Raw genomic sequence first — 20,028 nt, forward strand, 5'->3', positions numbered from 1 at the left:
AGGAAGAAAAAACAAGAACAAACGCATCGGCTTCGCGCTCAGCCTCGACACGCCTCCGTTCCCTCCCTTGTGTTTGTTGGGTAACGCTAACCTTTCGCCAAGAATGCCGCGACTCTTCACACTCGCAATCTACTCGACAAGCGGATGGGTAGGTAGGTAGCACTCGGGTGGGTGGGCCTGGTCTTCCCTCACCTTGGTTTGCCGAGGTCGTCGTCAGTGGAGGCATGGTCGTCGCTGCTGTTCGTCCGTAGCACATATTGTGCATATCGTGCGCGGTCTTTGGCCGCAGCGCCCCTGCTAGTAGTGTCACGAGCCGCTACTACATTTGCATTGCGCGTGTGGTATTGTGACGCTCGACGATCAGGTTACGCGAATGTGCTGCTGGTGAGCGCGAAGGGAGTGCCGCGGGATTGGCGTAGCAGCAGTGGGGATTCATGTGGCGCCGCGATAGGTAGAGGACGGTGCGAGGAGGCCACTAGAGGCGGTAAAGCGAGCAAAGAGAGAGTGTGAAAAGGCAAAAGATGAGCCCCCAGGCGGGATCGAACCACCGACCTTTCGCTTACGAAGCGAGTGCTCTACCACTGAGCTATAGGGGCTGTACGGACACCAACACACCAACACAAACAAACACACCAACACAAACAAACACACCAACACAAACAAACACACCAACACAAACAAACAACAAACAACAAACACACGCACAACAACAACAACAACAACAACAACAACAACTCGCAACACGCCACGCACCACACGACCCGCACGACCGCACCAACCACCACACATCCACAACAATACCACCAAAAGACACGGGGCAACACCACGCCGAGTCGAATCTTGGGGCCGCAATCTGTTTGCTCATGTGGGCCCTCTTCTGCATGCGATGCTTCCGTCTTATTTTGTATGTTGATCTCGACGAGAGTTCGTGGGCGGTGCTCAGCGTGGCGAGCTCAAACGCTCGTCGTGTCACGCAAAATGGAGCAGCGGGTTCGTTTTGTGCGGCAGGTTGCTGGTGTGGGTCCGGGGTTTGAGCGCGGTGCGTGGGTCTGCGATGTGGCTGGTTTGCGTGTGTTTGCGTGTGTTTGCGTGTGTTTGCGTGTGTTTGCGTGTGTTTGCGTGTGTTTGCGTGTGTTTGCGTGTGTTTGCGTGTGTTTGCGTGTGTTTGCGTGTGTTTGCGTGTGTTTGCGTGTGTTTGCGTGTGTTTGCGTGTGTTTGTTGTTTTGTGAGTGTGAAAGTCGTTTTGGTGTCGGGGGAATAGCTCAGTGGTAGAGCGCTGGATTCCAGTCCCAGCGGTCGGGGGTTCGATCCCCTCTTCCCTCATCCTTTGCGCTTTTTTAGCGCCCGACGCCCACCTTTTCGCTGCGCCACAGCCCCCTTCGCAGCCGCCACTACTCCCTCGCGCCAATCAACCAGCCAGTAAAACGAACGAGACGACAAAAAGTGCGATACTTCTCGATTTATGCGTGTCATCCTTGCGCAGGGGCCATGCTAATCTTCTCTGTATCGTTCCAATTTTTACGGATGACCACCGAAGTGGTTCCTGCCACTACTCGCGCTAGACTCCTATACGTGCGAGCCTTGGGCCTCACATCCAGAACCACTTCGCCAAAAACGCAAGGCATTCATTCCCCCGACCCGAAGCGGATGCATACAGTAGCAGTCTTCCAGGCAACTGGACACCCAGATAGCCAGCCGACCGGCTGGTGCGAACCGGCCGGCGACAGCAGCTGGATCTGCGCCGAGGCGGCACTGGCCGGCGTCGCATCGAGTTCTCGCTGTTTGGCGTTGGTGTTTGTTGTAGGCAGGAGAAAAGGAAAACGACAGCTGTGAGATTCGAACTCACGCGGGTTGCCCCATTAACTTAGCAGGCTAACGCCTTAACCACTCGGCCAAGCTGTCATCGTGCGCAATTCGAAAACCACCGTTTTCCGACCAGCCACCCTCACCTAACCACCAAACGCACACACCGCCCCCGCCACATACACACACACAGCTTCCAGTGGCCGGCTTCGTGTATTCTGCTGTTTCTGCAGCTCTATCTTATATAATCATGGTACATCAACCGCCAGTACACCACCTCGAACGAATTGGGGGTAGGAAGAAAAAACAAGAACAAACGCATCGGCTTCGCGCTCAGCCTCGACACGCCTCCGTTCCCTCCCTTGTGTTTGTTGGGTAACGCTAACCTTTCGCCAAGAATGCCGCGACTCTTCACACTCGCAATCTACTCGACAAGCGGATGGGTAGGTAGGTAGCACTCGGGTGGGTGGGCCTGGTCTTCCCTCACCTTGGTTTGCCGAGGTCGTCGTCAGTGGAGGCATGGTCGTCGCTGCTGTTCGTCCGTAGCACATATTGTGCATATCGTGCGCGGTCTTTGGCCGCAGCGCCCCTGCTAGTAGTGTCACGAGCCGCTACTACATTTGCATTGCGCGTGTGGTATTGTGACGCTCGACGATCAGGTTACGCGAATGTGCTGCTGGTGAGCGCGAAGGGAGTGCCGCGGGATTGGCGTAGCAGCAGTGGGGATTCATGTGGCGCCGCGATAGGTAGAGGACGGTGCGAGGAGGCCACTAGAGGCGGTAAAGCGAGCAAAGAGAGAGTGTGAAAAGGCAAAAGATGAGCCCCCAGGCGGGATCGAACCACCGACCTTTCGCTTACGAAGCGAGTGCTCTACCACTGAGCTATAGGGGCTGTACGGACACCAACACACCAACACAAACAAACAACAAACAACAAACACACGCACAACAACAACAACAACAACAACAACAACAACAACTCGCAACACGCCACGCACCACACGACCCGCACGACCGCACCAACCACCACACATCCACAACAATACCACCAAAAGACACGGGGCAACACCACGCCGAGTCGAATCTTGGGGCCGCAATCTGTTTGCTCATGTGGGCCCTCTTCTGCATGCGATGCTTCCGTCTTATTTTGTATGTTGATCTCGACGAGAGTTCGTGGGCGGTGCTCAGCGTGGCGAGCTCAAACGCTCGTCGTGTCACGCAAAATGGAGCAGCGGGTTCGTTTTGTGCGGCAGGTTGCTGGTGTGGGTCCGGGGTTTGAGCGCGGTGCGTGGGTCTGCGATGTGGCTGGTTTGCGTGTGTTTGCGTGTGTTTGCGTGTGTTTGCGTGTGTTTGCGTGTGTTTGCGTGTGTTTGCGTGTGTTTGCGTGTGTGTTTGTTGTTTTGTGAGTGTGAAAGTCGTTTTGGTGTCGGGGGAATAGCTCAGTGGTAGAGCGCTGGATTCCAGTCCCAGCGGTCGGGGGTTCGATCCCCTCTTCCCTCATCCTTTGCGCTTTTTTAGCGCCCGACGCCCACCTTTTCGCTGCGCCACAGCCCCCTTCGCAGCCGCCACTACTCCCTCGCGCCAATCAACCAGCCAGTAAAACGAACGAGACGACAAAAAGTGCGATACTTCTCGATTTATGCGTGTCATCCTTGCGCAGGGGCCATGCTAATCTTCTCTGTATCGTTCCAATTTTTACGGATGACCACCGAAGTGGTTCCTGCCACTACTCGCGCTAGACTCCTATACGTGCGAGCCTTGGGCCTCACATCCAGAACCACTTCGCCAAAAACGCAAGGCATTCATTCCCCCGACCCGAAGCGGATGCATACAGTAGCAGTCTTCCAGGCAACTGGACACCCAGATAGCCAGCCGACCGGCTGGTGCGAACCGGCCGGCGACAGCAGCTGGATCTGCGCCGAGGCGGCACTGGCCGGCGTCGCATCGAGTTCTCGCTGTTTGGCGTTGGTGTTTGTTGTAGGCAGGAGAAAAGGAAAACGACAGCTGTGAGATTCGAACTCACGCGGGTTGCCCCATTAACTTAGCAGGCTAACGCCTTAACCACTCGGCCAAGCTGTCATCGTGCGCAATTCGAAAACCACCGTTTTCCGACCAGCCACCCTCACCTATCCAAACGCACACACCGCCCCCGCCACATACACACACACAGCTTCCAGTGGCCGGCTTCGTGTATTCTGCTGTTTCTGCAGCTCTATCTTATATAATCATGGTACATCAACCACCTCGAACGAATTGGGGGTAGGAAGAAAAACAAGAACAAACGCATCGGCTTCGCGCTCAGCCTCGACACGCCTCCGTTCCCTCCTTTGTGTTTGTTGGGTAACGCTAACCTTTCGCCAAGAATGCCGCGACTCTTCACACTCGCAATCTACTCGACAAGCGGATGGGTAGGTAGGTAGCACTCGGGTAGGTGGGCCTGGTCTTCCCTCACCTTGGTTTGCCGAGGTCGTCGTCAGTGGAGGCATGGTCGTCGCTGCTGTTCGTCCGTAGCACATATTGTGCATATCGTGCGCGGTCTTTGGCCGCAGCGCCCCTGCTAGTAGTGTCACGAGCCGCTACTACATTTGCATTGCGCGTGTGGTATTGTGACGCTCGACGATCAGGTCACGCGAATGCGCTGCTGGTGAGCGCGAAGGGAGTGCCGCGGGATTGGCGTAGCAGCAGTGGGGATTCATGTGGCGCCGCGATAGGTAGAGGACGGTGCGAGGAGGCCAGTAGAGCCAGCTATCTTAATACCGGCATTTCGTAAAAATAGATGGCAATATGCCAGATTTAGGTTTGAGGGAGTGCCGGTGTTAACAGTCATTTGAAAAGACGCCCTGACAATGGAGAAGCTGAATCCAATAGTCTTGGGTAAGCAACCCTCACGCAAAACGCCTTTCCAGCCGGCCCATGCTTTAAAGTATGGTGTCGAGATCGTGCTCCGAGACAAGACTGGCGTCGTGTGCTCTGTTGAGTGCCTTTTCTGCCGGTATTTCGGGCGCGAAGAAGCTGTTGCTTCAAAACGCAAGCGAACGCAGAATGTTCGGACGTACAAGCCCCCCTATCGACCTCAAAGCTACATTGAACACAACCAAACGGCTCATCCTGAAAAGTGGAGTGAGTATGAAGGTCTCAGTGATGCGGATAAAGTGGACTTCTTCAAAGACCGAACCCCCCCAAAAAAAAACCAGTTGTCGGCTCACTTCGACAAAGAGTCCGCGTGTGTGCGCTTTTCATTTCCTGCCGAGATTGTTGAGGTCCTCCTCGGAAATCTTTTTTTTAATGCGGAGGACGAGGAGGCTACTGTCGCTACTGCGCTTCGTGCATTTGGTCCGAATCTAGATGAAAAATACAGCGTTGTGATCAAGACCCCTCTTCGATTCACGCTTGCCGTCCAGCATCTTTCCGTCGGCCTGTCATTTCGCCAAACTGCTGAAGTAATCCGGTAGCTACCAGCGACCACAAGCTATACGGTATGACTGACAACTTAGCCAGCACATATGCTCGTATTCTGGTTGCTGCATCCTTTCAAAGGATTGGAGACCTGTTAGCAGAACCAAGGGTGTGGGCGTTTGCATCTGCAAGTGACGTGACTACGCATACTGACCGATCTTTTATGGATCAGCGCGTGCGCCTGGCGGTAAATGTAGTTCTAGTAAAATTGCATTTATTAGCGATTCCGATGTTTGATCGCCACACTGCGGTTGTCCAGCGAAATCTCATTGTTGCGGTTCTGGATATTCTTTTCGAAAGTTGGAGAGATAAATTGATAGGTATTGCTTCCGATGGAGAAAATACGATGACGAGTCGCCACGGAGGCGTGGTCACACTATTGGAGAAAGAAGCAACTCACAACGTATTGCGTGTTTGGTGCGCAGCCCACCAGTTGGATCTGGTACTTAAAGCTGGGTTTGCGTTGATATCCGATGGTGAGTTTGTAAAAAAAAACGAAGGATGTCATTGTTCACCTTCGCAAGCAAAAAACGCTGATTACTGAATTGGGGTCCGTGGCTAAAAAACTGACGAATCGCTGGTTGTACATGGGGAACGCGTTGGGCTGGATTTTAAGTCATCATGTTCGTCTAGCGAAGCATTTTGACGACCATCAGTCGGAATTGCCTACTCCTGCGTGGTAGGTAAACGCTGCAGCCGTTAAAACTATCATGACTCTCGTCAACGTGACGTTCGTCAAAGTACAAGTCAAAGACCTGATTCTCTCCCAGCAAATGGCTGAAATTGAACTACTTGAAACTCGGTTAAAACCGCTGCTTTTTGTTCTGCCGCGCCCTAGTGGCGATGTAGTACCGGGGCTAATGACATTGTCTCCAGCAAATATTGGCTCCAGGAGCACCGAATTGTGGATTTCGTGGAGGACCAAGGGTCTTTTACAAGATCGCACCTTCGAAGGCTTCCCCCATATGACAAGAACAAAATCCTTCGTCACCTTGGAGAGTTTATTCTGCACATTATCGAGGGAATCGAGCTTGAGACGCTCTGGCAGGATATCTCTGCGAGAACTCAGTGGCAGACTCCACCTACGCGAAATACAAGCACTTCGCGGCTGGCTAGCTTTTATCGCGCGGCGCGGTGTAAACCCATGGCTTGTCGGCATTACCACACCAGCCCAAATCCAACACATATCCGACTTTATCCTCGCCGGCTTCCAGGACGCTTCGGATCTGGCCGTCCAGTTCGATGTTCAACAATCCTCAACAACCTGCTCGGGATTCGACACTTCTTCCTGGCGGCAGTCCGAGTGTTTCCATCGGACCGTCCACAGGTTCGCATGCTCATCAAAGGTATCGGTCGTCTCGACAACCCACCAGTGGGTGCCTGCCAAAAGGGTCATAAGGACCTAACATAGTTACCGCAGATATGCGGGTGGATATGTCGACATATAGCCTAGTTGCACCCGCCACAACATGCTTATAGACAACAACTCCGTCCGATTACAAATGCCCAAGTACCACATCTATTCGCCCTACAGCGTCACTTTGCGCCGGACATTCCTATGGCTAGATCTTTCTGCAGTTTATCTCATCATGCTCATTTACGATTCAGCGCCCTTCTACCCACACAGCCGCGGTGATGGAGCTCCAGAATGATACGTGTGACGCTCTGTGTGTGCTGTGCGAGGCCTACGTGAGCTACAACAAGGACCTGGGCGCTGTTCGACGCGCGATTCACAAGCGGCTGGTGGAAGAAGATATATGACAGCCTGTCATTCTTCACAAGAATGATGGTCGACATATTCAATACAAAGTCGTAGTAAGTCGTTAAGATGGGTACACGCCATAACCGCCAGTTTATCGAGACGATTTTCCGGTCTCACGAGATTTATGTTAGCTTATGCCGAGCATATCTGCTACATTTACTCCGGGTCCTTATGACCCTTTTGGCAGGCACCCAGTGCGCAAGGCGCCGGTGGAGCCGTCACTACAATACACGTAGCTGTTTGCCCCCATTTGCACACTACTGCACAGGCGAAGAGCGAAGGAAAATGAAAATATCGCCGATTTTCCTACGAGCCAATACAAAGTGCGAGAAACCGCCCACGTTTCGACGACAATCTGAAAATTGCGAAGGCAGGAATAAATCAGATCTGGAAGAAGTCCCACCTTTTCGATTTAGATTTTAGAACAGATCTAATTCTCTCTTTGTCGCCTGTCACATTCGTCGTCGTACCGCCGAACGCCGAAACATGCCGTCGGATGCTGTTGCCTCGAACGCGCGCTCGTCGTCGGCGCGTGCGTCCTTTGCCGCTGTCATGGACACTCCCGTAGCCAACAGACGCAGCCCCGGGAGCAGCTACCACCGCATCGACCTGTGCGCGACGGACCCGACGGAGCTGAGCGGCGCCAGCTCGCCGGGCGCCAGTTCGCTCAAGCGCTTCGCCTGCCAGTTCGACCCTGGCTCCAAGAACGGGCGCGTACTGGTGCTGCTGTTCGACCGCAATGGAGACTCCGAGTTCAAGGAGATGAGCAGGCTGGACGTGCTGCGGATGACGCAGCAGGCGGCGGCGCCCAGTGAGGAGGAGCCCGAAGAGGTCGGCGAGGCGACGGACATCACCCCACCGATGCCGCTGCGTCGCCTGGGCAGTGTCGGCGCCAAAGGACGCCGAACCAGCATGCACGTGACGCGTGGAGATGGCGGAGGGATCGATGGGCCCAATTACGCCACTGTCTGTGACGTCCAGGTGGGTGGTGGTAGCTGTAGAGAGGAAGCTGAGGATGCTGGGGGTCTTGACGGATACCATTTCGGTGTTGGTGACATTGCTGTGTTGCTAGCGAGTGCACGCGCGAGACATTCGCCGAATGGAAAACGCGTTCTCAGTGTCGAATGAGCCGTCGATCGTTATTCGGAAGCAGGCGATTCTCATCAGCGCTGGTAAGAATGCTGTTGTATGATGACAGAGGAGGCGATGCTGGCCGGTGCTGATTGTGGATGTGATCGCTAGACCCATTGCGAGCGATCGTGATGCGAGATGTGTGCCTGGTGTATGTGCCTGACGGAGCGGATAGTCTTCTGTCCATCCTGAAGGATCAGTTCAGCCAGACTGCTCGAGAGAACGCGGAGTCTCCATTCGAGTTCAGGTACGTAACAACTCAGTAACATTAGGATGACATTCTCGAGTTTCTGTTACTTATGTGCGCTTGTGTGCTACAGAGCATTGGAGGCTTTGCTGGCCACCCTCGCCCGGTACTTTCAAGCAGACTACGAGAAACTCTCCCCCGTCGTCATTTCAGCGCTGGAGCGGCTCGTTCAAGGAAATCTGCACTCACGTGAGCTGGAGACGCTACGCGAGTTCAAAAACACGATGAATGAGTTTGAGTCGCAAGTGGATGGTGTACGTCGAGTGCTTATGGAGCTGCTGGACAACGAAGAAGATCTTCGCCTGCTGTACCTCACCAAGCTTCATGAAGACCCTTCTCTTCTCATGGACCTGTACAGCTTCGATTCCGAGGAAGCTGAAGTGCTGATTGAAAATTACCTGCAAGATATCTTTTCGACGCGCACACAGGCGGACTTGATGCAGCACCGCATCACAAACACAGAAAGTCTGGTGATGCTGAAGCTGGACTCGATGCGAAACTACTTGCTCCGAGTCGACTTGGTGTTTTCGCTGATGACCATCAGTCTATCGGTAGGCACTCTACTTGCTGGAGTGTTTGGCATGAACTTGGCTTCTGGGGTCGAAGAAGCGTGGGGTTGGTTTTGGGGCGTAGCGATCACGTGCGTCGTAGCCTTCATCGTGATCACGGCCATAGGCATTCTTTTCTTCAGACAGAAGGGGGTGCTACAGATTTGAGCTACCACATTCGAAATCTCGTTTCGCATGTCAATAAATTTTGTTGCAGGAAGATATTCATCTCGTTTAAGTGCTTTGCATGATCCGATTTGACTAGCAGCGCGCTGCTATCACTAAAGCAAGGCAACTACTTCTTCTCGAACTTGACGGCGCCAAGCGTGAACTGCTCCTGGCTGCCCTTCGCCAAAATCTCGCCGAGTTTCGTACCGATGAGATGGTGGTTTGTAATCTTAATATCACGCTGCTTGCGAGGACGGTTCTTTTTCTTGTCCTCCTTCAGACGACGCTTCATCTGGCGGCGGCTAGCGTCAACCTTAGCCTGCGTCGTAAGCCCAGCCTGAACCAGTTTCTTCTCAAATTCAGCGCGATCCGAGGGCCATGCCCGCAAGGTGTCACGCCACAGCTGGCGGATGTCATTTGAGCAGCCTGCAGATAAGCAAATGCAACACCAATGTTACTATCCTGTAGACATCCCGAAAAAAATTGTACGTTCCGTACCGTGTTTCACCATTTGGAACTTCGGCCCTCGCTTAGGCAGAAGGTCCCAGCGATCGCTGCTAGCAATATTCCTCCTCTTGGCGTCCGGAAAGGGAACGTCCAAAGGAAGATGATCCTTGTCAAACTTGAACATGTACCTATACGTCGACAGCGCACAACCATTACGGATTGTTAGCAGAGGTGAGTGAGACCAACATGTTCGCCCTGTAACAGAAGACGCACTTGATCTTCTTCGACACGTTCGGATCACGTGTCGACGAGACACTCTTCGTCGCCATCCCCGCAAATGGCGCTGGGCGAGTCGTACTCGAGCTCTACAGGGTAGCAACATAAAGTATAGGATAGGTCGTGAGTACAGTATGCCCGTCACCAACACTCATGACATAAAAATATCGTAGAGCTCTCGCTACCTTGACCGCAGCTGAAACGCGGAACCAATTATCACCAATGCGCAATGCATCACCACGACGAATTTCACCAGTGATTTCTTGGCTGGAATGGGCCAAGTAGCTGCCAGCCTCAACCGTGGCAACTCCCGAGAGGTCGACGAGGAACGCAGGCCCGCGAGAATAGTACACCTCCGCGCCCTTGTCAGCATTCTTCAGGCATATAATCTCTCCCGTGCGAGTGAGCTCCTTCAAATCGTCCTCCACGCCGACGTAACAATCGATCAAGTCCTCGATGGGCATGCCCTCAGGAATCTGCACACGTCGCAGGAAACGCACAAATATCATCAGTAAGTATAAATGTTTCAAGGCACCAACATCCCTTACTAGCTTCTTACCCTGTCGAGGATCTTAAGCAGTTGCATCCGGTTCTTGATGTCGTATTTAGCCTACCAGCAGAGCAGCAATCAGCAAGGAGTGTAGCCAACCCAGCAGCAGTTGGACACCGACGCCTCCCTCACCTGGTAGGCATACTGATCTCCCTGCACCCGAACTTTCGGGTTGTTCTTGAGGCGCTGCTCCACCTGGTCGTCCATCGTCAGGTCCTACAGAGTTCCCAATCGTCAGCTCCAACTCTCTCTCTCTCTGCTGCTCCAAGTCAACTGCTGCCACGTACAACGCCCGTGTGCTTGAAGATGTCGGCCACGGCCACGGCCTTATGCATGGGGACCTTGCGCAGATACTCCAGGATCTTGTAGACCTTGGCGCCGTCATTCTTGGGCACGGAGGACGCGTCCACTGCCGCCGTTTTAAGCAAGCACCAATCAGTCATTCAGTCAGGAAGACACGGGAAGCTACAGACGCAGAGAGCGACGGACCTTGCGAGACCACCAACTCCTTCGTTGCCGCCTTGGTGGGGACCACGGCGGGCGCCGCATCCGCCGCCTGCTGCGACCCGTACGCCAAGTTGCGCCACATTTTGTATTCTTGACTGTGCACAGGAAAATTCGTAAGCTGGTCATTCTTCTGGGTGTGGAAATACCCGGGAGAGTGACCGGACAACGCAGGATGGAGACCGAGAGAGCCATGGCAAACGCCGGCGAGATGCTGACGGACCTCGTGCTCGAGTTCCTGGAGGCTGCAGTGCACGAATTCCTGTATGACGCCCGCAGCTTAGAGCAGTATATTGAATTGCACCCAGAAACATTGATATGAGCTCGTGGCCTTGCGTCTGTTTGGCAGGTTCGCCTGGCATGTCTACCCGCGAGGTGCGTATTGTGCAGTATTGTACGAGCACACTCGCGCTATGTGGCACTTGCTGACCTTGCATCTGCTCTACGTTTTACCACGCAGAGTCCTTTGAGCGGCGAGTGCTGTACGGCGTCCCGATCCACATGAGCCGCCACCCGCTGCTGTGCGAGTACATCCACTCGATGCTGGCTGGATGCCGGACGTGGCTGCTACGAGCTGAACTCGAGAAGTTGTGCGTCATTCTCCTCTCCAAGGAAGGACGGACAATGGAGACGCTGGTGGTCGAGCCAAGCTGGAGAGCGGCCTTCGTGGAGGCCGTAGAATCGGACGAAGACCAGCCGCTGCCCTTGGTGCAGCTCGAAGAGGCTTTCCGGGCAGGAATGGTGGCGCTTGTAGCGACGCCAGCGTCCAGAGGTGCGGATCAATCCGAGCAAAGCAAGCCACACACATTCCGCATCCTGGTGCAGACGGTTGAAGACGCCAGTAACCAGGCAACGGCGATCAACGAGAGCAACGCCTGCAACTCGTGGGTGCTGGCCGACCCGTTCTGGTGCGAGGACCAGAAGAAGCAAAAGGAGATTTTCCCAGTCAAAGCCGTCCAGTCCGTCGTGTCGCCCATCCGACTCAACGTGTACATGGAGAAGCAGCAAGCAGCAGTGACCGAAGTCGGTGAGTCGTGAATGTAGCCACTTGGGGCTTCAACAGCTACTGAACAACAATAACAATACATGTAAATCGTACTTAGTCGTTTCACTTGGTCCGACTATTGCCCCAATTTGAATCCAGTTTTCGCGCCGTAGGTTCAAAGGCAGACAAAGGCAACACGATGGTCCGACTCGGACTGTCCGACAGCATGCGCTCCACCGTGTCGCTGGAGGACACGGAGCCTCTGCACACGGCGACGCACCGTCGTGTACCTCGTCGAACCCGAGACGCAGCAGCAGCAGCTCCAGTGGACCCGCTCAGCGAGCAGCAGGCAGCGGCGGAGCCCGCGCCTCTCGTGCTCCCGAAGCCGTTGCGGGTCATTGTAGGCGGCATTTTGTGCGTCGTCTTGCTCTCCACGAGCGTCAACGTGCTTAGCTCGTCCTTGGGCATCTGGAGACGCGGTACGTCGCGCGTTGAAGAGCGGTTCGAGCGGCTGGAGAGGAGCGTCTCGCTCCTGGGGAGAGACACAGCGCGCTTCAAGAGCACGAGCGACCAGTTCCTCAAGAGCTGCCAGGACGCGCAGGTGGCCGCTTCGACGCGGACCGTGATGCTGCAGAACTCGGCCAAGAGAAGCTTCGATGACCAGGTGAAGACGATGATGCAGGAGCACCAACAGGTGATGGAGGAGGTGCTGCACTACCACGAACAGCAGGAGCGCAAGATCCGGGAGACGAGGGAGCGGCTGCTCAAGATGAACGTCACTCTGCCCGTGCAGATTGCAGTAAGGCCAGTGCCGGAGGCTTGGCAGCATGAAGACGAAGAAGAGTTGAAGCTGCTGGAAGGTGAGGGCGTGCAACACGGGGAGGAAGCTCGTGGTGGACTGTCCCGTCGACTTGGGAACGCCATGGAAGAGCTCTCGTTCGTTGCAGAGCAGACTCTGCAGCAAGATGGAAATGATGGAGTCTACCGACAGCGATTGAGTGTGGAGAGGATTTCAATCAAGACACGAGCTGAGAGTCGCGAGATGGAGTCGAGGGCAGCTGAGCAAATCTCTTCGTTCGCCTCGGTTGTCTTCTACACTTTCGTTGTCTGCATGTCTGTGAGTTACCTGTGGAGCGTCATCTCGGATACGGGCAAGAAGGAACTGGTGGAAAACAAGTGGATGTGGTCTCCCGTCCCCAACCTTCTACGTCGATTGAAGGCATTTTTGAGCTCGATCGTGGTACGTTTGTGCGAGTATTTGGCGCTGCTGATTCGTGACACCTTCGTTAAATAACTGTTTGTTTCTTTATTGTTGCCAGGTCATCGAAGATCTGCGAACAGCATCTAGCAGCGAAGATACCATCACGAATGCTGTGGGACACGTTGACCACATTGATATCTGAAGTAGACCCGCTAGATAGTATATACGTACTTCATAGCAGTACGGGAGGAGGAAGGTTGCGTCGCGAATACTCTGCAAAGTGTTTTTTTAATCGATATTCGTATTCATGAAATGTGGATGTGATTGCTAACCCTTGTTGTCCCGTTCGGATTGCAAGTCTACGCAGTTTCAAACGACTTTATTCCGTGGCGGACTGGCGCGCCCTTGCCTTCGGATTTTGGACTTGTCGGTGGCCCCTGCCCACAAATCGCTCGTCGGATGAGCTCCTTCTTCCTCTCGAACGACGTGCGCACACTTGACGGCGTGTCGGAGATGTAGTCCATTATCACGTAAACGATGAGGATGGCAGCGTGCTCCAATATCAGCGCAACAATGAACCGCGACGAAATGTCGAGGCAGGAAAACTCGGGGCCCATGCTAAGGATCATTAAAATCAAGTCGACAAGGGAGCGACCTGGTTAGATGTTTGTTCGCATTTTTCAGCTAATATGCGCCAGACGTACCTGAAATCCTTCCCGTTGAATCGGTCTAGTGCCATGCACTCCGATATGAAGTACTCGAGTTCGCCAGTACTAACGCAAATAAGCCCCACGACCACAAAGATGGCCAAGAAAAGAGTGATAAACAGCATCTTCTCCCACTGGCCGATGCTGTTCGACTTCCGTGGAACAGGTCGTCGTCGCAGCAGCACGAGTTTGTAGAATGAATTCTGGATGTGGACAACGTTATTGGCAAAGGCTGCCATCGCGCAAAACGGCCACACTACAGAAAACATCACGACGTATCCCTAGGTAACCAGGACATTCATAACGATTAGCAACCATCAAGACCACCGAGTGTGAGACCCACACACGTACGTATTGAATGACCATTCGCAAATAGTCAGGCTATCGAATCCAAGAAGCAAGAAATGTGGTTAGTTTCGGATGAATCCTCAATGCAGCTTTCGAGTCAACGGTAACTCACGAAAGCATTGTACAGCGGTAGTTGACTTTCTTCAAGCACATCATCAGCTGTCATAAAATCTGGTGCAATATAGAAAAAAGTTAGTACTACGACTTGCTAGTTCAGCGCTCAGCAGCCACGTACATTTCTCGTTGTCGAAGCCTTCTAGCGTGGGGATCGATACCCCCAATGCTTCTTCGAGGTATGGAATTCGGATCGGAGTCATCATTTGAAGCTAGTACAGCGAAGGAAAACAACGTAAACGATTAGCACGTCTGCGTACAACAAGAGCACAACATTGCCTCTTACCTCGATTTTGGTCTTGAATGCAACTGACCGAGATGATTGGGTCGGAGAAAGATCACTCGAGAGGTTCTCGAAGGACGAGTGATACTCGGAAAGCGCCAGAAGCGTCTCTGCTGGATTGGCTTTCATGATCTTTTTCGCCAGCTTCGATGCCCTCAGGGTCTCTCGTCGAAAAATTATCGGTAGCGACGTGTCGATCAAGAGGTTTAGAGCTTGTGTAATGAGCAGCGGTGTCACAAATGCCGTCGACATGTCGATGACGCCACCTTGCCATCGAACAGTGAGCTTAGTGTACTTGAGATTCGCCGACAGCCAGGTCTCCACCTCGTCGCCAAATGGGATGATGACGAACGAGATCAGCATGAACCAGAGGAAAAAGGAGATCCAGTTAATGGCGAAGAGACGATTGATCATCGTTCTTTGGAAATGGGCCTCCATGACGTGATTCTCTCGAGCCACGAAAAAGCGAATGAGCTTGACACTCAGCAAGTATACGACGATGTCGAGCGAGATTCCCAGTAGAATTCCTTGAGCGAAAATGTAACACCACCTGTCCGTAAGCAGTATCGGTCTCTCCGTGTTGAAGCACGACAGGAACGCGACGCAGTCTGGGCACTTGCTGCACACTGGAGCCATCATTGCAGCAGTATACCATTGCACGAAAAACGCGGTCCCTATGACGTACGTTGCTATGAACAGGGAAAAGACCAGGAATGTCTGTATGTACGCTGGAATACGCCACAGTGGGTTGTAGTACGGCTCACGGAAGAGCAGGACACCATGTGTATCCACAACATCGCGGTAGCCTTGCGGCTTGAACGTCGCGTTCGGGTAGTCTGCTTCTTTGAACAGCCTGAGGTTCCACGCATCGTTCAAGAGGTTATTTTGCCTCGTCCATGCCTTCAGAAATGACGTTCCCCAAATCGTGACCGTGCAGAAGCCGAAAATGCATAGTGTTCTCATGTACGCAACCGCCCCAATCCACCTGCAAGAAACGTACACAGCGCACCCCACAAGAGCTGGAACCAGTAAACATTTTGTGTAGACGAACAGGAAGCTGAAGTAGAAGGCCACGCGCTCTCCGTAGTAGTAACGGAGCTCGTTCGTAATCTCTGTCGACTTCCACCACCATTGACCACATTTGGCTAGCAGCATGTTGTCCACATGGCGATTGTGAAGCGGGAAGCAGGCCATGATGATTGTTTCGTTGCGGTTGACTTCTTCGAACGAGATGTTTGCTCCTGGGGGGTTCAGCTCTTCCACGTTGGCTATCGATGTAATGATACGCGCGATGGTTTGGATTCGTTCAGCAGGGGTGAACTTATCGTCGTCGTCCACGGCCACATCCTTCGTCTCTTCTGGCGCCTTTACTTTCGCTTTTGAAGGCGATTCCACATCTCCAATGTTACTGGAGGCAATAAGCTCTTCGATTTCAGAGGGGACTTCGCCGACAGCTCCGATCTGAAGCCAACGCTCCAGCACCAGCCGATTCTTTTCGGTTTGCAGTCTCGATGGCGACGGACGCAGAAGGAGCACCAGATACTTGCGGGAGTACAGAGTACTGGAGAGCACTGACACCTCAAACCCAGCATTGATGCAGCGACTTAATACCTCCATCTGGCGCTTCCCCACGGCATCTAACCCGTTTCGGGCCAGGATTCGCGGCGTGGTGGGTTTGTTGTGAAGGATCAAGGCGAACTCGTACTTCATCTGGTAGTCCACGGCAGGAACACTTGGAATCGCATTCCCATGACGAGGCGACCAGACTCGAGGCATCGCGTTCTTTGACTTCGCTGTGGGCGATGTGTAGCGTGGCGATGGCAACGTCCCGCCAATGTCCGCAGTGGGAGCCAAGTGCTGGACCAGATACTCCAGCGATTTCGTGTACGTGCGCGGACGAAAGGTAGGCCCCGAGTCCAAAAGCTGCCAGTCCGCCGAGCCCGTGTAGCTCTTGACTCGTCGATGGCGATACGGGATGGATCGCTGCTCCCCTTCCTCCGAATCCTCCTCCGCGTTCTCGTCCGATCGACGACTTGACATCGCGTCCGTCACAGTGTCGCTGGAGAACGAGTGCGTGAGCATGTTCAGCCTGAAATCGGCTCGCGGGTCTGCGCGACGGTGGCGAATCACCGAAGGTGGCGTGCCTGGATCACCTCGGTCTCCTTCACCACCACCAGAAGCAGCAGCACTGTCAGCAGTTTGCGTTGTCGTCGAGGGCGGTCGCAAATCCAGCTGCCCACCGTGACCGAACGACCAAAGTCGTTGCAGCCCCGACTTGGGCCGAGTACCCGCGTTGTCTGCCATGGCAGGGTTGGCGTGTGCTCTTTCCGACTCCTGTCGCCAACTGCCCGAGGTCACTTCAACTTCAGCCCAGCGTTTGTACTCAGGAAGTCCAAAAGTTGATTCCTGGAAGACATACTAGCAGCAGTTTTGCGCACGAAGAGACGCGTCGTTTCAAGATCCGCCTCAAAGTGAGCAGCATGTGGACCAGTTTGAGGCGAGAGATTTCTGGCTGGACTGCTAAATAGTAGACGATAGCCATGGATCCGCAGACGGCCGAGGCCGGCGAGGCCTACCTCAACTCCATGGGCTTCCGCTCGCTCATCGAGTGGATGACGGCGGAGGCGCTACTGTCCAGACCCGACGACCCTCTGACGTTCCTCCAGTCCTTGCTGCAGGAGAAGATAGGCGAGGTACTTCGTACTATAACAACACCTTGTATCGCTATGATCACAGTGCAATTGTTAATGTGAGTTTTCTTTTGGCAGAGAAAAAGTGGGGAGAAGTTCCAAGCCGAACATACGTTGGCGTACATCAAACAGTGCTACGCCGCAGCAAGGTTGAAAGAGCGAAAAATGCTAAGTTTATGTGATGCCATGAGACGTTAACATTTGATTTTGTGCTGAAGTGCATCAGCTGACGAGAATGGTCGCATCCTGGTCAAGCCTCGAAAGTTCGCGTACGTGTTTGAGCCCATTTTTCTTTGTGTAAGTTGCTTATCTCTGTGGTGTAATCAGGCCTCCTCCGCCGTCCGTCAACTCACCGACTCCCGAACTTGGGAGCGACCCTGTCTTAACGCATCGACTGTCGAAGATGGAGCAGGTCATTCAGGCTTGCCGCGTAATTGGCTCAGAGCTAGATCCTATGGAAGGTGAGCTGCGCTAAACCTTGTCAGCGTAAGTCCATCGCACTAAAGCATTATTGTAGCGACGAAAATCATCATCAAGCAGGCGTGCTCTGTGCTGAATGCGGAACGAGCGACGCTATTCATCTATGAACGATCGACGGACATGTTGGTACTGAAAGTGTCTGAAGGAGCAACCGATATTCGCGTCCCGTTTGGAAAGGTACGGCTTTATCTTGGTTTTGAGCTCACACGCGAACTGTGTATTAACTTTACTGCTATTCACCAGGGAATTGCTGGCACGGTAGCTGCTACAGGCAAAGCGATGAACATTTCCGACGCGTACGCGGACCCCAATTTCGACTCGCAGTATGACCAACGCAACGGATATCATACTCGATCAATGCTCTGCGTACCGGTCCGCAATGGGGCAAATAACACGGTCGGGGTCATGCAGGTGCTCAACAAGATATCGGTCGATAAAACGGCGAGCTTCTCCGACGAAGACGAGGAGATTCTGACAATTCTCGCTGCTCAGGCGGGTGTGGCACTACACAATGCTGACACCCACGCCGTTGCGTGTATTGCGCGTGAACGGGTCAAAGAAGTGCTGAGCATTGTGCAGGATATGCACCGTGACTTGGGGTTCATCTCGCTGATGTTCACGATCTCGACTCGTGTTCAGAGGTTTGTCAACTCGGATCGATGCACCCTCTACATTGTGGACCGGGCGAAGAATGAGCTCTGGACTTTGCAGGGCGAAGTGAACATCCGTGTACCGTTGAATCAGGGCATCGCTGGTGCTGTCGCCCAAGAGAATGTACCTATCAACCTCGCTAATGCCTACGACGACCCGCGCTTCAACAAGGACTTCGACCAGAAGCTCGGCTATCAGACACGCAGCGTACTTGCGATGCCTCTTCGCAATAGCTCGGGCGAAGTCATTGCCGTCGTACAGTTAATCAACAAACTCGACGCTAGCGGAGTATTCTCCACAGACGACGAGGAGCTTCTCGGAACGTTTTTGCAGATTGCCGGCCCGATCCTCTTCAACTCGCACTCGCACCTACCGATCTCATCATCGCAGAGCAAGGAGGAGGTGGGAACCGAGTTTACGGGGAAAAGTACGCGTGGAGGGCAAGACATTGTGGAGATGAATGTCATTTCAGAGAACGATGAGGAAGAAGCGTAAATGCAGACCTATAGTGCATGTGTTTGATCAACATTGACACGAAAATAGATCCTTTCATTTTAGTCACATTCATCCTTCCTAGCATTAGTTTTTCAACAACGATGCCGCCTCCTTATCGCCGTCTTCATAAGCAGGTACCAGCTTGTACAAAGTCTCCTCAACCCGACAACGCAGAGTCGGAGCTAGTGGTTAGCGAGACGGCATTAGTTCAAGCAATCCAAACTCTCGACGCAACATGGAAGGGCGTGAATTTTCAGATGAAACTAGAACCAATGGAGGGAAAACGCATCCATTCATCGACACAACTATCGGGCGCATTACGCAAAGCGTTGTGCATTTTCCTGGAGATCGCAGTCTATTTCAACAAGCCCGAGCTGGAGAATAAAGCAAAACTGGTGACACTTTGCACTGCTCGCGTGCTCGGATGCTTAAGGCGCTTTGTGGCAAATTGGTTTGATACGGAACATTCGATTGGTGAATGTTGTGAGCGAAAGTGTGAGCAGCGGTTGATCCGTGTCACGCTCCTGAGTATATTGTTTTGCGTGTGTCGGGAACCGGAAATTGCTTGCAACGTGGTGAAGGAGAATCTGCACGACTTTTTGATTAAGGTGTGCGCTGGGTGGGAGAATAAAGCGAATATGCAAGAGGGGCAGGCTGCTGACTCCCAAGACAGGGATTCATTTGATCCCCACGATCTGATGATAGCCATCGATCCATTCGACTGGTGTTACCAATCTTTGTGTACTCGATTGTTGAAAGAAAACGGTCACGAGTTTTTCATTCCTGTCGGGATACGACCATTGATATGCATATTACGAGGCAATGCTATTCCTACAGACGAGGTATCAGAATTTGAACAGCGAGCACACGCTCACAAAGGGTTTAGTGACAAAAGGCCAAGACGTCGAAAGCTTCCATCCATCTTCAATTTTCCCCTCAGCGATGGTGAAGACAGCAAAAACAGTTCTACAAAGAGGATTCAGCACAAGCTGGCTTCTCTTTGTTGCGAGTCTCGTTCGACTTGGCTTGAACAACGCGAAGCTTGTGCTGTGTGGAAAATCGTGCTACACGACGGCTCGCCAATGCACCTTGCAACTCGGTCGTTGATCGCGCTAATGATCAACATTCCACGGCAATCGAACGAGTTCAGAACCCTCTTGCGAGACGCAGAATATCTCCGTCG

The 20,028-nt window shown here is 53.2% G+C and overlaps 6 protein-coding genes and 6 non-coding genes across 12 annotated transcripts; 6 read left to right on the top strand and 6 right to left on the bottom strand.

Moving 5' to 3' along the window:
* Nucleotides 1–524: 524 nt before the first annotated feature.
* On the bottom strand, nt 525–596 carry PHYSODRAFT_t530. Its single transcript has one exon. It is a non-coding gene; the product is annotated as a tRNA-Thr (tRNA).
* Nucleotides 597–1,251: 655 nt separating this feature from the next.
* Nucleotides 1,252–1,323, top strand: PHYSODRAFT_t413. Its single transcript has one exon. It is a non-coding gene; the product is annotated as a tRNA-Trp (tRNA).
* Nucleotides 1,324–1,821: 498 nt separating this feature from the next.
* PHYSODRAFT_t529 lies at nt 1,822–1,902 on the bottom strand. Its single transcript has one exon. It is a non-coding gene; the product is annotated as a tRNA-Ser (tRNA).
* Nucleotides 1,903–2,622: 720 nt separating this feature from the next.
* Nucleotides 2,623–2,694, bottom strand: PHYSODRAFT_t528. The gene has a single exon. It is a non-coding gene; the product is annotated as a tRNA-Thr (tRNA).
* Nucleotides 2,695–3,230: 536 nt separating this feature from the next.
* Nucleotides 3,231–3,302, top strand: PHYSODRAFT_t414. The gene has a single exon. It is a non-coding gene; the product is annotated as a tRNA-Trp (tRNA).
* Nucleotides 3,303–3,800: 498 nt separating this feature from the next.
* Nucleotides 3,801–3,881, bottom strand: PHYSODRAFT_t527. The gene has a single exon. It is a non-coding gene; the product is annotated as a tRNA-Ser (tRNA).
* Nucleotides 3,882–4,648: 767 nt separating this feature from the next.
* On the top strand, nt 4,649–5,254 carry PHYSODRAFT_479097 (hypothetical protein; the record flags this gene model as incomplete). The annotated part of the gene is made up of 1 exon (XM_009520896.1): nt 4,649–5,254. One exon carries the CDS (start codon nt 4,649–4,651, stop codon nt 5,252–5,254), a length of 606 nt encoding a protein of 201 aa, XP_009519191.1.
* A 2,318-nt stretch (nt 5,255–7,572) lies between these two features.
* PHYSODRAFT_482785 (hypothetical protein) lies at nt 7,573–9,114 on the top strand (the record flags this gene model as incomplete). Its single annotated transcript, XM_009520897.1, has 4 exons — nt 7,573–8,001; nt 8,093–8,192; nt 8,263–8,398; nt 8,472–9,114. 4 exons carry the CDS (start codon nt 7,573–7,575, stop codon nt 9,112–9,114), a joined length of 1,308 nt encoding a protein of 435 aa, XP_009519192.1.
* Nucleotides 9,115–9,241: 127 nt separating this feature from the next.
* PHYSODRAFT_325079 (hypothetical protein) lies at nt 9,242–10,976 on the bottom strand (the record flags this gene model as incomplete). The annotated part of the gene is made up of 8 exons (XM_009520898.1): nt 9,242–9,540; nt 9,613–9,749; nt 9,835–9,926; nt 10,023–10,313; nt 10,397–10,447; nt 10,520–10,603; nt 10,675–10,796; nt 10,877–10,976. The coding sequence occupies 8 exons, from the start codon at nt 10,974–10,976 to the stop codon at nt 9,242–9,244; spliced, it is 1,176 nt and encodes a 391-aa protein (XP_009519193.1).
* A 110-nt stretch (nt 10,977–11,086) lies between these two features.
* Nucleotides 11,087–11,935, top strand: PHYSODRAFT_353892 (hypothetical protein). Its single transcript, XM_009520899.1, has 3 exons — nt 11,087–11,155; nt 11,241–11,266; nt 11,352–11,935. The coding sequence occupies exons 1-3, from the start codon at nt 11,103–11,105 to the stop codon at nt 11,927–11,929; spliced, it is 657 nt and encodes a 218-aa protein (XP_009519194.1). The 5' UTR covers nt 11,087–11,102; the 3' UTR covers nt 11,930–11,935.
* A 1,501-nt stretch (nt 11,936–13,436) lies between these two features.
* Nucleotides 13,437–16,833, bottom strand: PHYSODRAFT_482403 (hypothetical protein; the record flags this gene model as incomplete). The annotated part of the gene is made up of 8 exons (XM_009520900.1): nt 13,437–13,695; nt 13,782–14,065; nt 14,136–14,165; nt 14,245–14,303; nt 14,368–14,458; nt 14,533–15,849; nt 15,925–16,520; nt 16,563–16,833. The coding sequence occupies 8 exons, from the start codon at nt 16,831–16,833 to the stop codon at nt 13,437–13,439; spliced, it is 2,907 nt and encodes a 968-aa protein (XP_009519195.1).
* A 236-nt stretch (nt 16,834–17,069) lies between these two features.
* Nucleotides 17,070–18,845, top strand: PHYSODRAFT_486013 (hypothetical protein; the record flags this gene model as incomplete). The annotated part of the gene is made up of 6 exons (XM_009520901.1): nt 17,070–17,222; nt 17,298–17,368; nt 17,438–17,488; nt 17,547–17,680; nt 17,737–17,825; nt 17,943–18,845. 6 exons carry the CDS (start codon nt 17,070–17,072, stop codon nt 18,843–18,845), a joined length of 1,401 nt encoding a protein of 466 aa, XP_009519196.1.
* Nucleotides 18,846–20,028: the final 1,183 nt, after the last annotated feature.

Source organism: Phytophthora sojae (assembly GCF_000149755.1).
Source record: "Phytophthora sojae unplaced genomic scaffold PHYSOscaffold_2, whole genome shotgun sequence".
NCBI lineage: Eukaryota > Oomycota > Peronosporomycetes > Peronosporales > Peronosporaceae > Phytophthora > Phytophthora sojae.

Coding starts and splice junctions, on each gene's coding strand:
- PHYSODRAFT_353892 (XM_009520899.1), top strand. CDS start 11,103: ATGCTGACGGACCTCGTGCTCGAGTTCCTGGAGGCTGCAGTGCACGAA. Junction 11,156..11,240: donor GCTGCAGTGCACGAATTCCT/GTATGACGCCCG, acceptor TCTGTTTGGCAG/GTTCGCCTGGCATGTCTACC. Junction 11,267..11,351: donor CTGGCATGTCTACCCGCGAG/GTGCGTATTGTG, acceptor TTTACCACGCAG/AGTCCTTTGAGCGGCGAGTG.